The sequence below is a fragment of the Protomyctophum bolini genome (genome assembly GCF_963924005.1).
Source record: "Protomyctophum bolini genome assembly, chromosome: 7".
In the NCBI taxonomy this organism is placed as follows: domain Eukaryota; kingdom Metazoa; phylum Chordata; class Actinopteri; order Myctophiformes; family Myctophidae; genus Protomyctophum; species Protomyctophum bolini.
Window position 1 is genome coordinate 45,180,514 of NC_137868.1, and position 15,000 is coordinate 45,195,513.

The window sequence follows — 15,000 nt, forward strand, 5'->3', positions numbered from 1 at the left end:
AACAGAAATCTGTTGCGTCTCGTTTATTAACCCATTTAGGCCTGGAAAAAAATGTATTCTTAATCCTGACAGTTTTCTGAAATACCTAATGTTTCTAGGCCTATATATATATCACTCAATATTTCATGTCAAGGACCCCGAAAATTATCTGTAATTGGCCTCCGAGACCCCCATCTGAAACTATGTTGTTCCAGGGACGCCCCCCCCCAGAAGCAAAGATTTGAGTTAAAAACGTTTGTTCTGAAAAAATATGTTCCAAATTTGAGGCACATTTTCACGATTTTTTCAAAAATATCAGACCTACAAGCTCGTAGCGCGCCACTCGGTGGCGCGCTACGAGCTTGTAGATCTGCTATTTTCCAATAGCTAAATTATAACATAATGTTTAAAACACCAAAAGGGGTTCCCGCGCAAAATGGGTTAAATAATGTCGCGTTTATAATACGGAAGGACCAATTGTCCTCTAATTAGCCTATTATATACACCAGGTGTGTGAAAGCGTCATTCTTGCCGTGGCTCTTCCTATAACGGTCAATGGTGGAAGACTATAAGCACAAGTATAACTAAGTTTACATTTACTTCTTTAAGTACGGTATTTAAGTATTTGTACTTTACTTGAGCATTTTCCAATACAAAACACACATTATTAACCACTTCAGCCCCCGCATACACATACTACAAGCTCAGCCCTTTGTATAGCATGTACTGTGTATTTTCAGAATATCTTTTAAAAGATTCTTTCCCATACATTTGAAAACTTCTGCACAACGAGTACTTTTTTTTAATTAACTTTTGGTACTTTAAGTATATTTTGATGCCAATACATTTGTTCTTTTACTAAAGTATTTTTTTTTTGGGAATTCCGGGGTTTTACTTGTAACAGCTATAGTATTTCTACATTGCAGTATTGATACGTTTATACTATAAGTAAAACATCGGAGTATACTTGTTCCACCTCTGCTGACGGTTAAGAAGCAGCAGGCAGCGACAGGCTGACCACAGACGCTCAGGAAGGAATGCAACAGACGGTGAAACGGGTGATGATGATGATGATGATGATAATCCAGACAGGACAATGGACATTGTTTGATCCAATTCAATCCTCTCAGACATAATGGAGACAGAGGAGAGGAGAGGAGAGGAGAGGAGAGGAGAGGAGACATGTATACCTCCTCCCCTTTTCAATGTGCAATGACACAGCATTTCACTTCCCAAGATGGCTGCCAAGCGCCAACACACACACAAACATGACGTGTCACACAGACACATGTTTGTCTATTTGTCTACATCATTAGTCACATAAACCCGGGGACCTTTTCCATCTACATTAGTAAATCTATATCTCTCTCTCTCTCTCTCTCTCTCTCTGTGTAGTTTTCCACTGCTGTGATTTGATTGGCTGGGAGCCCAGATGCAGTCAGCCAAACCAGCCAATCAGTCATTCTATTCAGCCTGCTTGCATGTCCCGGGGGGGCTCAAAGAATAGGATTATACTGGCAGAATCGTAGAAGGTTTTTAGAATATGTGGTCACTACAACAACGGTGATTGTTGCACCTGCTGCACTGCAATACTTCACCATATAGGTGCTATATGATGGAGGAGAAAAAATGGTAAAGGTGTGTCGTTTTCACCCCATGAATCAATGGCGGATTCGAAAACGCCCCCAACGTACCTGCATGTGTGTCTTGAAGAATACCTACCTACACCATATCAGATATACAGCTATACAAAACTGACAGCGTGTTGCACCCGTGTCACACTGTGAGCTTGTATATCAGCTATTTCAGCCATTCAATTTATTTCACAATAGGCTATTCAGGGGTCCCTCGACATGGAAAAGTTGACCTTTATGGTTTACGCCCGGCCTTTCCGAACTAACAACACTCAAGCAGGCCATCTAACCAAGAGTCGCTCAACAGCAGAGCCCAATTTCGCTCAAACATTTCGCCAACAGCTGATCAAATTCTAATAGACATATATGCATACGTGCTCGCACGCATGCATGCATGCACGCGCACGCACGCCCGGGCCACAGCCCTGGGAGCTTGTCGACACGGTCGGACAGTCACATCCTCATGTCAGTCAGATCTGACAATGACATGCAGGTTCAGTCCAAACAAACATGGCGACCACTTCCACTATAGCGGCTATAACTAGTCCAATGGTTCTCAAACTTAGGACCGGTTCAGTGGTAATTCCCTCTTTGGGAACCACTGAACTACTCCATACTATATAGGCATGTAACGATATATATCGTATATCGATACTATATCCCGGCGATATGTATCGATTTATTAAAAATGTATATCGATTTTTTTTTTAGGGGGGGGCTAGTGTGTGATATGGAATGTGAGCTGTAATCATATTCCATCATATCCACGTGCTTTTGGAGAGAAATGAGACGGACTCCATGCAGTCACTTTCAGTAGTACAGTAGAGGCCTGTAGAGGATGTATGTGTCTGTGACACATGCAGGTGATGGTCGTTATTGATGCTCATTAATACATCGAGGAAGGCAATTGTGTTTCTGCACCCGTCAAAATAGGTCTACATCTATCCATCAAAGATGCCATCAAAGAAAAGAAGAAAAGTTAACTCGAGCTAGGTTTAAAACATGAAAGCATGTTTACGGTTAGTTAAATAAAAAATTGTGAAAAAAGCTTGGGGGGGAAGATGCATCAAAAAAATCGGTCATTTGTCTGGAAAATAATTGTTGAAAATATCGTGAAAAATGGTATCGTGAACCTCATATCGTGATACGTATCGTGAGTTGAGTGTATCGTTACAGGCCTATACTCCATACCCAGTCAGGGATAGAGTTTATCTCCCTATACGTCTCTCTCTCTCTCTCTCTCTCTCCCCCCACTCGCTCCCGGCTCCCCTCTCTCCTCCCTCAGTGTGTGAAGAGCTTGGGCTGTGACGCTGTGTGGTGTGTAGCCCTCTCTGCCCCTTCCATTGGCTCGTGCGGCACACCCACCCATTATGCGACGCTCAGCCAATGACGGCGCAGCATGTCACAGCTTCCGGCCAATCACAGCGCAGAATGGCACACCTTCCCGGTATAGTGGCTGCACGATTCTTGCTCAAATGAAAATCTCAATTTTCCTCCACAAGAATTGAGATCACGATTCTCACACGATTCTATTTTTTTTCCATGAAAATACTTATTTAAAAAAACACACAATAGTAACTCATATTTTGACTATACACAATTACTGAAATTGTTAAGATTCCCCCTGGAGCCTGATAGAGGGGAAGGGAACTGGTTGGAATAGCGTGTTCCTTCCACATGCTACGAATAACAGAGGAAACTCCACCCCCCCCCCCCCCAGTCAGGTGAAAAGAAGCGGCTTGGACTCCTCATGCGTGGAGGGAATCATGAGGTCAGTCCGTTGCTCTCCCCAGGTTGGCAGAGGGAGTGCAGCACCCAGGATTACACCAGACAATTGACACTGGGTGAAGAAATGGGTTGCAAAATGGTGGGACCAAAAAAAAAAGCACCCTTCCTATTACTCAATGCAGTAAGTATACTGCTTGCAAAGCAGACAGTACTTACAAACTAAATCTATTTTCATACAATAAGAGGAAGCGGGATAGTGTCCATTTACAAAGCTGCACAGGATCAAGTTCGAGTTCAACGCATCCCAAATGTTCTAACCTAGGCCATTTTGTCCTTCTTTGCTGTTCATCTGGAAGTTTCCCTTAAGGGGGCCGTTATGAACAGGATGTCTGTGGAGTCAGCGTGGAGTTCCTCCTGTCTTACACACACACACACATCCTGATTGCTGCCATATCACTCAATTACAAAACAGAACACTCAACTGGATCCGACAGGACAAGCATCACATTAACCCATTCTGACCTGAGATCAGATTCATACGAGGTTTCCACTGGACACACACACACTGGTCTGATTAACCCATTCTGACCTGAGATCAGATTAAAAAAATGTCAGTCGTTCTTCGATTTTCAAAAATAGCAGACCTACAAGCTCGTAGCGCGCCACTCGGTGGCGCGCTATGAGCTTGTAGATCTGCTATTTTTCAATAGCTATAAAGCATAACATGATGCCAACACCAAAATGGGTTCCCGTTCAGAATGGGTTAAGTTCGAGGCGAGCGAACAAGAAAGCCAGATCAACCGATCGACCAGAACTACATCATTTCCCTCGGACGTTCAATAAAGATTCTGTATCTTGAGAGACAAAATAAAAGCCAGCTCAGCCCCCTGGCTTCTATTTGACTAATAATAATAATACACTGTTATCACCCATGCAGTGTCCTTAAAAGATAGTATTTCTCATGTCCTGTGACTCTTGAGTATACAGGAGGAAAGGCCTGCTTCTAATATAGCTTATAGGATGCAGGTTAAATGCCCAGAGGACAAGCTCCAGGTAGTATATGTTCCAAATGTGTACATGCAAGTATACACATTTGGACATACCTGGACAGGTATAAGGTAACATGGAGTGTGTTTGGTTTCACGGTCGATCACCACGCCAAGTGGACACTATAGACATCGCCGTGAGTTTCCGTATAGCGGTATATATAAAGAGTTAATTGTGTCTAAGAACAAGCTCCCTGCAGGCAGTCGGACTGGCTGCTGAAGAGTCAGTCGTCCACCACACATTTCTGACAAGTTGTTTTATAGCTTGACACGCATCATACAGTTCCTCATGGCCTAATTGGGGCATTTTCTAAAAAGAAATCCAAAAATAGTATAGAGCTGCAGGATCTACGTTAAGCTCACGCTGTTGCGATGCAGCTTTGTGAGCTTATAATGTAGATCAAAAAATGCACCAATTCCAACATTTATTTTTTAATTTATTATCGTTTAATAAAGTGTTAAATTACAAGATGATCCCCCCTGATCACTATATATAATGACCATATAAAGTAGTATGGGATGCAAGTGTTTGTCCTATTTGAACCTCGCTTCAACCCCCCACCCCCCCCCGTGTAGCAGCAGCAGTCCCAGGGCTAAGACGGAGACGGAGTTAAGAGGGATAGGAAGCTGTAATTGGATAACACGCTACACAACGCGCTGAGCACGTATGCCCTCCCCTGTGCCCACTCCACAACACACACACACACACACACACACACACACACACACACACACACACACACACACACACACACACACACACACACACACACACACACACACACACACACACACACATTTCTACATCTTTTAGCCAGCACTCTCATCCATCACACATACAGTAAACACACCAGTATAGAATAATGTCAACATTTGAATACCACCAACATATCAACGTTGAGCTAATGCCATACATACAGTCATATGGTTGCTGCATGTGCTAAAAGCATTCGTCTAGTTAGTATAGCTATAGGACATAGCATGCTAGCAGTAACACGCCACTGTGAAGTCAGTGTGACACGATCATCACCATGCTAACATTTAGCTGCCCTAGCGGTCTGCGTGCAAGGACGTTAGTGTCTTATTATTAATAGCGTTTCTGTCTCTTGGGTTCACTGCCAAGCCATCTCAGGTGCATACGGAGGGAGCTGTGTGTGTAGGATACAGCTTCCATCATCCCTGTGGCTGCTGTGACCTTCCCTCGCAGCGGACCAATGACCTTCAAGCTGTGGAACGAGAGCAGCCTGCATCCACCGTGATGCCTGCCTGCCTGCCTGCATCCAACCACACCTACACCGCAAGATCCCGAGTCTTCCTTTTCTACGCTCTCTCGGAGTCATGAACGCGCCGAGGCCAGAGGGAATAAATATCAGTGTGTGTGTGTGTGTGTGTGTGTGTGTGTGTGTGTGTGTGTGTGTGTGTGTGTGTGTGTGTGTGTGTGTGTGTGTGTGTGTGTGTGTGTGTGTGTGTGTGTCGCAGGAGAAGCACAACGAAACCACCGTGAATTAAGAGGCTTTGTCGCTTGATCGTATACATGAGAATTTATATATAATAATAATAATAATATTTCTTCACCTTAATGTTATAGCCATTAAATACCGTCCTGCATTTTAGAATCAAATCTCATTTTCACTAATCTTTTACAAAGCTGTTGCACTTCTGGTCAGCTGAGACAAAGAAAAACTGAACTTCTCATAATTTTTTAACTGTGAACAACCAGACAGACGTACATCTTAAGTGTTCTAATAATACAAGGCAACAGGTATATGTATGAGAGAGAGAGAGAGACTGCGGCAGAGTCATGCGACATGCATTGACTGGACAATATGTCCTCCCGTCTGTGTCCTTCGGTCCAACCGTCTCTGCATCAACACCAGACAATCATTTCATCTTCAGTTAAGAGATAAAGCCTTCCAACTCATCACCTCATTCAAATCCTATTAATACACTATACTGGATGGATTCTGAATAGCTCAAGCTGTCAATTCATCTTTCTCTCACAGCAATAAGAACCAGCCTATACATCCTTGAAGCTTATATATTTAGCCTCTCTCTCTAAGATCTAAGTCATTACACTCCATAATCAGTTTTCGCCGCCACACCGTGTGTCGTGATGTATATGAACGAGGCATTACAGAAAAACAATGACGTCACAATGGAGACCTTCCATGATGACGGGGAAGGCGAGCACGTATTACCTTCAGCTCTGGTCCATATAGGCTCTAATGCCTTCAACGGAAGAAAAGGTTTTAGGGCTACATGGACCAGAGCACGTATTATATACCTTCACAGATGAGGAGCGTCTAGAATCTAGATAGCATATACATCTGCTCATAAATAAATAAAGACTATGTAGGCTATAATAATGCTATATAGTGCATTTAGTCTATACAAAAAAAATATATGTACATATTTAACAACATATGCATCCCACATTTCCCATTCATGATCTCAGCAGTGCCTGTATAGAATATTATATAATATGACTCAAATTAAAAGCTGTGAGCTCAACCAAACCACCGCAGCGAATATAAGACCACAATGGCAGCAAATGTCAAATATGCGGTGCAAATTCCGCAAAAAAAATAAAAAAAACGGGCGTTATGTAATATTAATCCACTTCCGTACAAAGTACTGTCTGTCTGCAGCATCGTATCACGTTACATACATGATAGATCCTCCTCCTACCTCCTCCTCAACAACCCGGACATTTAAAGCTGGGAATGAATGAACTGTAAAGTTAAAAAATGATCCCCACCAAACCCAACAACGTTACTATACGAAGGGCTTTTATATTTATTTGACTTCATAAAAGTGTTATTTTTTTGTGTGTGCGTGCGTGCGTGTGTGTGGCTATAGATGACGCAACACACTATCGCACCGTGTTACACAACCGTGTGGGCGCATCAACCTTCCCTTTCATCCTGAACCTGTCCTCTAGGATTCTGAACATGACTTTCAACAGTATTTATTAGTACGAGTGTCTGTTTTTTTTGTTTTTTTCTTTACGGCCAAAAGCTGTAATAAATAAACGACTGCAATAATGAATTATAAATGATGGAAAACATGGGCAGCCATGAATGATATCGATACAGCTGCATTGCATGACGTTACACCCACTTTTTGTTTCCTTTATAATACTTTCTTTCTCGGCGTGGAAACAAAGATGGTGGTGGTCCGTCGTGGTTGTGACCGACTGAAACAAAAAATAAACTAAATTGTGTTTGAATGGTGTGTTTTATTCGGGGGGAAGGGAAGGAAGTGTGCGCTCATAGTTTTAAGTTGAGTTATAATCTTCTTACCTTGGCTTGGAGGATGCTGCTGGCTTGTGGACGAGCCTCGCTACCGCCCGCCCCTTTTATACAGGACACGTGACACGACGCCGCGCGAGGCGGTGACGTCATGTCTTCCGCCTCCGCTGAGGCCGGGGATCCATTCTGCACGAGGCCCGTGGCACGAACCAACCGGTGGTTGTCATGGTAACCACAGGGGAGGGAGAGAGAGAGAGAGAGAGAGAGAGAGAGAGAGAGAGGAGGAGGGAGAGAGAGAGAGAGAGAGAGAGAGAGAGAGAGGGGAGGGAGAGAGAGAGAGAGAGGAGGAAGGAGAGAGAGAGGAGGGAGAGAGAGAGAGAGAGAGAGAGGGAGTAGGAGGGAGAGAGAGAGGAGGAGGAGAAGGAGGGAGAGAGAGAGACAGACAGAGAGAGAAGGGGGAGGCAGTGATGCTGCATGCAGCAGGCATGTGTGTACTGTGTGTGTGTGTGTGTGTGTGTGTGTGTGTGTGTGTGTGTGTGTGTGTGTGTGTGTGTGTGTGTGCGTGCGCGCGCGTGCATGCGCGCGTGTCAGCCAACAACAGGTTTTCCACGATCTATATGAGGAAGGTCAGAGCATTATAGTTTATACTGTGTAGGCCATTCATGTTTTTTAACAGTGATGGAGATCATGCATGTAGCCTACTAGCCTAGTATATAGCCTACCACTGACTGCTCACCACAGAGCAGCACACACACACACCTATTCACTGCTTTTAAAATATTAAACTCTATTGTCTCTTTCGTCTTTCTTGGTCCAGGACTATATAGGCTATAGAAGCAATATAATGTATTGCTGGGGCCTCCAGTATTCAGTGTTGTGTAAAGGAATGTGCACTTGTTCGTGCGTTTGTGCGTGCGTGTGTGTGTGTGTGTGTGTGTGCGTGTGTGTGTGTGTGTGTGTGTGTGTGTGTGTGTGTGTGTGTGTGTGTGTGTGTGTGTGTGTGTGTGTGTGTGTGTGTGTGTGTGTGTGTGCATGGCAGTCTTATATAAGACGTATGCAGTAGGCATGTCACGTTCTATCCAGACTGCAGTGAGAGCTGCAGGACTGTATAGATTGGTGGGATGTATTGATGTGGTGTGTGTGTGCGTGTGTGTGTGTGTGTGTGTGTGTGTGTGTGTGTGTGTGTGTGTGTGTGTGCTGCACACTATACTGCAGTATATGGCATGCATGATGTGACTGTGACTCAACCTTTTTAATAGATTGAGTGGGGGCTCCACTTTGATATTAGGCCACAGACCTCCATTTTGAGGGGCGCTAGCCCCTCCTATATACAGGTTTAAATGAATGTTTGTTTTTAGTTGTAAAATAGTTACATACAGTGTAGACATGACATGAGACAAGCACACTTGTGTAAAACACTCTAGAAAACAAAGTATTGCATTGTGAGTTTGAGCTGACAGGCCCTTATAAATGTCAGTCAATCAAGTGACCTTAATTCAAGTGGCACATCATGTTTTTTTTTTTTATATTTAAATTAAATATATTTGTAGGACCATGCCATTATGTGATCTACCTGCACAGCCTTTGTGATCTACTGGTACCGGTATAGATCACGATCCACCTTGTGGGCACCCCGGCACTAAAGGCATTGATGCGGCATACAGTATATGGATCCGACAAGATTCTTCAAGTATCTAGGCCTACTTCTTGGAATAGTTTGTTTGGTATATCTATCTTCTATTCCAACTCGTATAGCGACTGGAGAGGCTATAAAAACAAACAGGTGGGGACCAAAACAACGGAAAAAACGTAAACATAAACCGGAATAATTTACCATCCGGTGTATAGAACGGATCACATGGTGATTTAGAAAAAAACTGGTCTGCTTTCCTCCGAGGTGGAAAATCTGGTGACTTTATATGGTTATAGTTACAGTTACCGTTAAGTGTTCATTTGGACCCCTGGGTCGTCCCGAGGCCTGATGTTGAGAAACAGGCTGATCTTTCTCAAAATATCAAAGATGGTAGGCCTATATATAGGTTAGCTTATAGCTTAGGTTTTAGCTTTTAAATTAATATTTATCGTCACATCCATTAACACCAACATTCATATATTAAACACGAAAGACAGTTAAAGTTCTATTCACATTTCTATTATAATTCTAGGCCTGTTGTATATGCAGTTGATCTCCACTGTTGCATTTGATGAAGGATGCATGATGAAAGACATGAAAGGACTTGCATGATGACAGATATGTGTCATGAAACAGGCTAAAGATGTATTTTGCAGTTCTTTAGACTATTGTATTTTTTTAATATTGCTCTTGCCCGTTATATTTCTTTACATTATTAATATTCATAGGCTCCATTATGTATTTGCATATCTGTCAGGGAGTTATTGTGGTGGTTGGTGATGGTCTTGTAAAGATGAAGATGGAAACATATAAATTGATCCCATTTGTATCATTATTAAGGAATGGATTATGGAATTCAAATGCTGTGCATATTTTATAATGCACTACAATACACCATACAATATACATAATATTATATGATATCATTATTATATGACAGTATAGTTGCATCGTTAACATCCTGCCCCGCCCTCTTGCCGCAGCACGTGCCTGACAGGGAGAGGCAGGCCTACGTGATGTTACATGCGTAGCGTATCAGACTCATTTGACACACAGGGAAATCCCTGCACCGTGCATGGTGGCGTGGACAGGATGGGGGCGATTCGGGGGAACATTAATTTGACTCAAAAATAAAAAAGACTATTTTAGCCTACACACTACACTACAGTCCCCCAACCATGAACCCGGCCGTCGCGTGAAACACTGGTTTTCACGGCATTTCTACATATTTAATAACTTGAAATTAGATTTCCTCTTTTGCAAGGATGAATCGCTGCCTTGTGGTTAGTGGTTAGTACTAACGGTTTGGGCTGATATTAACTTGTTATTGACATGGATGGACGTGGGCGTGGCACATGATAAAGTAGGTCTACTACTATTACTACTACTACTACTACTACTACTACTACTACTATTTTCTGATAATATAGTTCCTTTCAAAGCACGTTTGTTAAATTGTTCCTTAAATTAAACAAACCGTTTTGTTTAAAAGCGAAGCATCTTTTAAGCAACATGCTGCTCAACAGTGCTCCCGTGTGGTGAGCTGCTGTAACTAAGCACAGCATTAAAGTAGATTTAAAAGTAGGCCTTAATTGCCACATATTTTGAGTGGCAAATTTAGTAAAGCATAAAATGAATCATTGCACCAGTATAATACAAATCAAAAGGGAGTTCAGTAATCAGTTACACGTGGAGTTAAGATACCACATTATATTTTACAATGTTATTATAGCCTATAGAAGATGCCTATTGGTAGCCTACAAGTGAAAAGAATAGGCCACTTCATGGTTCAGGTTGGCCTGACCACCTTGAACGCCCCCATAGGCCCCCAGACCCCACTCTGACTCCCTGGAACCCCCCCATATAGGCCCCCGGCAATGACCCTAGACCCCACTCTGAAAACCATTGGCCTACAATGGCCTACAATCCATCTAATGTTCACCATGTGAACAACTGCAGTACCTCAATTAAATACATTTCAAATCCTATACGACTCCATGAGTGGATTCATGGTAACCTAAATACATACATGGACAATCACTTAATGTGGCCCGGGAAGTTAATATCAGAATATAGATATATTATTGATTTCAGCTAATTACTATAGTATTAAAATGTTGTTGTCTTTTTTTTGTATGTCCAACGCATTTGAAATTAAATAAAAGTAGCCAAAACATTATTCAGGATAAGCTCAAAACGCGTCGCACAGAGCTTATATAGATCGGCTATTTCTGCAGTATTATGCAATGCGGCCCTCTGGAGTTTAGTGTGGAAATACCTCTCCATCCATAAAGTTGCCCACCAATTAACAAAGCATCCAAAAAACAGAACAAAATAGAGAAAAGGAAGGCTATAGCGCCGCTACAGGGCTTGTGAATTATTTAAAGGTTTTCTTTGGCCTCAAGACAACAAAAAAACCCCCAAAAAAATTAGTCCAAAGGCACTCTCCATGAAGCTATGAAGCTTTAATGTCATGCTACTTCATAATGGAACAAACGTGGGCCTCCCACCACCACCACCACCAGGGAAGACAAGGGGAGTTTAAAGTATATCTATATCTGTGCACACGGAACATGAACTCAATGCACTGTCCTAGAAAAAAGGGACAACAGCGTCACTGGCGCGCCCCCCCTCCCCTCCCTCCCTCTCCACACAGGAAGTGGATTCTGTCGAGTCATGCTGTGTAGAAGTGAATGAGGAGGAATTAATGGATGCTGATATACCACAGAGTGGCTTTTGCTTGCTTTGGTCCTCCCCCCCCCTGTTTATCTCTGTGCATCTCTTATCAGAAGCCAAGGTCACTATATATATATATAGCCGTGGTTTTCAACCGGTGGTTCTGGGACCACCAAGTGGTCCTTGATTGAGGGTGTTCCAGTGTGGTCCCCTGCACGTCTTAACCTGCATTCTGACCTGAGATCAGATTCTAAAAAAAATGTCTTCTACATCCTGACGGTTTTCAGAAAAAGCTATGTTTCTGTGTCAGTCGTTCTTCTTCGATTTTTCAAAAATAGCAGACCTACAAGCTCGTAGCGCGCCACTCGGTGGCGCGCTACGAGCTTGTAGATCTGCTATTTTTAAATAGCTAAAGCATAACGTAATGCTAACACCAAAAGGGGTCCCTGCCCCAAAATGAGAAATGAAGTTAACGGACCCATAGATCTGCAACTCTTGAGAGCGTATATATACATTATTGTTGTCAAACATCTGCATTGGTTAATTTACAAGTCTAATTATTAGAGAATGTACAATAATTGTTATTTTGATCAACATCTGCCTGTTGTCTCTCCTTTCTTGGTATACCAACATCAATACAGCATGGAATTATATGGACAAAATATTATCCGACGATACCAAAATATTGATGGTCCGTGGCTCAAATTCTGAATAAATAATGGACCTTGGCTTTAAGCAACTATAGTCGACTATTCAACTAGTCGACTAGTGAATCCACTAGTTGACCTCGTCGGTAGACTAGTTGACTAGACTAGTTGACAAGAAAACTAGTTTTTGTATGCCTCGAGATCAGGTAGATTATAGTTACAGTCGCCAATGTACACAGTTTTTAAATGTACACATAGTATTAACAAAAAAGAAGAAGAAAACAATGACATAATAGGTTAAACAGTTAAACAACTAGTCAACTAGTAAAAATCACTAGCAGTGAAACCCCTAAAAAGGTTGAAAAGCACTGCAGCATCCACTAGCATGATGCTGTGACCTTGGCTGTTCCACAGGCCCATGTACAGAGCTGGGCAAAACAGCAGGGCTGCAACTATCGATTGTTATCTTAGCGATCATTCCATATTGAGTCATTCATATACTTCAAAGAATCGAATAACCTAGTGGTGTAAATAACATACATACATGTACTGTACAATTTTGAGGTATATACTTTGCTCGATTATTTCCATCATTTTCAATACTTTTACTTTAATACTCCACTGCATCTCGGAGGCAAAACGTTGTGTACTTTTACTTCACTACAATTATTCGACCACTTTAACCCTTTATACATTTCGTCCGTTTGAAAATAGCAGATCTAGCAGCTTGTAGATCTGCTATATTTAAATTTGAAAACTTGTGAAATGGGACATTCTGCGTATAATGAGTATACTTTTGGTACATTTTGATACCAATACGTTTGTACTTTTACTGCATTTAGAATTCCGATCTTTTACTTGCTAAACTACAGCTGGTAAGTCTAAGCTAGCTAGTCTTGGCTCCCACACGCACGCACACGCACACACGCACACACACATGCGCGCGCACACACACACACACACACACACACACACACACACACACACACACACACACACACACACACACACACACACACACACACACACACACACAGTACACACTAGACTAGGCCTACCTCAAACATCGACAGAGTCATAGTTTTACAACAGTGTTTATTCATACAAGTATAATAATGCATATACACACACAGCCACAGAGCTGGAATAGAGGCCATTTTGTTTAAATGATTCATCGATGATGACCATGTAGTTGTTATTACCAGGTGAATTATAGACAGGCTCTTTAATGTAATATGAACTTGAACGGTGCAGAGGGTGGTCTATAAAAAAAAAACATTCTAAATCGACATGGCAAATTAGACCATGAAGATGTGACGGTGCAACTGTGAATGTACTACAAGGCAATGACATGGTATAGCCTGGAATACAGACGGAATTCAGCGTTTCTTTTTCTGCCTTTCTTTCTCTTATATATGTTCACTTTGCGAATCAGTCTGGATTCCAGGCTAAGCTATAATGGAGCCATTGGATTTATGTAAATGATAACGGATGAATTAAGCATGGATTATGAAGGAATGGATGAATGAATGAATGAATGAATGAATGGATTAATGGATGGATGGTCTCAGTAGTACAACTCCTGATCCCACCAACCTGAGAGAGAGAGAGAGAGAGAGAGAGAGAGAGAGAGAGAGAGAGAGAAAGGAAACCTCTTATCTCCATATTTTTCCTTTTTCCTTTTCTATATTTAATATTCCAAAGGGAAAAGAAGCCAAACATTTTTTTTATGAATGATCAATTATTAAAGTATGCAAAACACGTCGCTTGCTCTGCTATTTTTTTGCTGGATGGATGGATGGATTAATATTTAATACGATCTCAAACTAAGCCAGTTTAATACTTAATAGTGTGGTTACTTATAGTTCTTCTTAGTTATACTTAGTTGTTCTACAAGTTCCGTGACGTTACGAGGGCTTTTAGATCAGCTATCTTCGATATCCACGATTCTAAAGTATATGAAGCCTTTAACAGTCACTATTCCATTTGTGGTCGAACAACTGGACAGAGGAACGAATCAATAGATGGACAAATGTTCACTTACTTCCCGGGGCTCTCCTGACTCCCAGTTTCCTGATTTCATCATAAACGAAGATGAGGATTCCATAGGGAATAGGTACGGCCCACCACTGGCCCCTGAAAACACACACAATTCGGGAGGCATCCTTTTGGTTAGACATAGCATTGATCCGACTGGATTAAGGTTGGTGAGGGGTGCGTTAAAACGACCGGATTAAGGTCGGTGAGGGGTTGCGTTAAAACGACCGGATTAAGGTCGGTGAGGGGTGCGTTAAAACGACCCGGATTAAGGTTGGTGAGGTGTGCGTTAAAACGAACGGATTAAGGTTGGTGAGGGGTGCGTTAAAACGTCCGGATTAAGGTTGGTGAGGTGTGCGTTAAAACGAA

The 15,000-nt window shown here is 42.2% G+C and overlaps 2 protein-coding genes across 2 annotated transcripts in view; both read right to left on the reverse strand.

Annotated features, from left to right (window-relative positions):
- The window catches only part of gapdhs (glyceraldehyde-3-phosphate dehydrogenase, spermatogenic), a 28,705-nt gene extending 20,969 nt beyond the window's left edge, over positions 1-7,736 (reverse strand). The window contains exon 1 of the mRNA XM_080767410.1: positions 7,690-7,736. The gene's annotated coding sequence lies outside the window, so the exon portion shown is untranslated. The remainder of the gene's footprint in view (positions 1-7,689) is intronic.
- Positions 7,737-13,675: 5,939 nt separating this feature from the next.
- Positions 13,676-15,000, reverse strand: part of LOC308318750 (potassium-transporting ATPase alpha chain 1-like) — a gene marked incomplete at its 5' end in the record, with an annotated part of 22,631 nt that continues 21,306 nt past the window's right edge. Inside the window, 2 exons of the mRNA XM_080768376.1 lie at positions 13,676-14,190; positions 14,639-14,730. Coding sequence (XP_080624502.1) covers positions 14,162-14,190; positions 14,639-14,730 — 121 coding nt within the window. The 3' untranslated portion in view covers positions 13,676-14,161. The remainder of the gene's footprint in view (positions 14,191-14,638; positions 14,731-15,000) is intronic.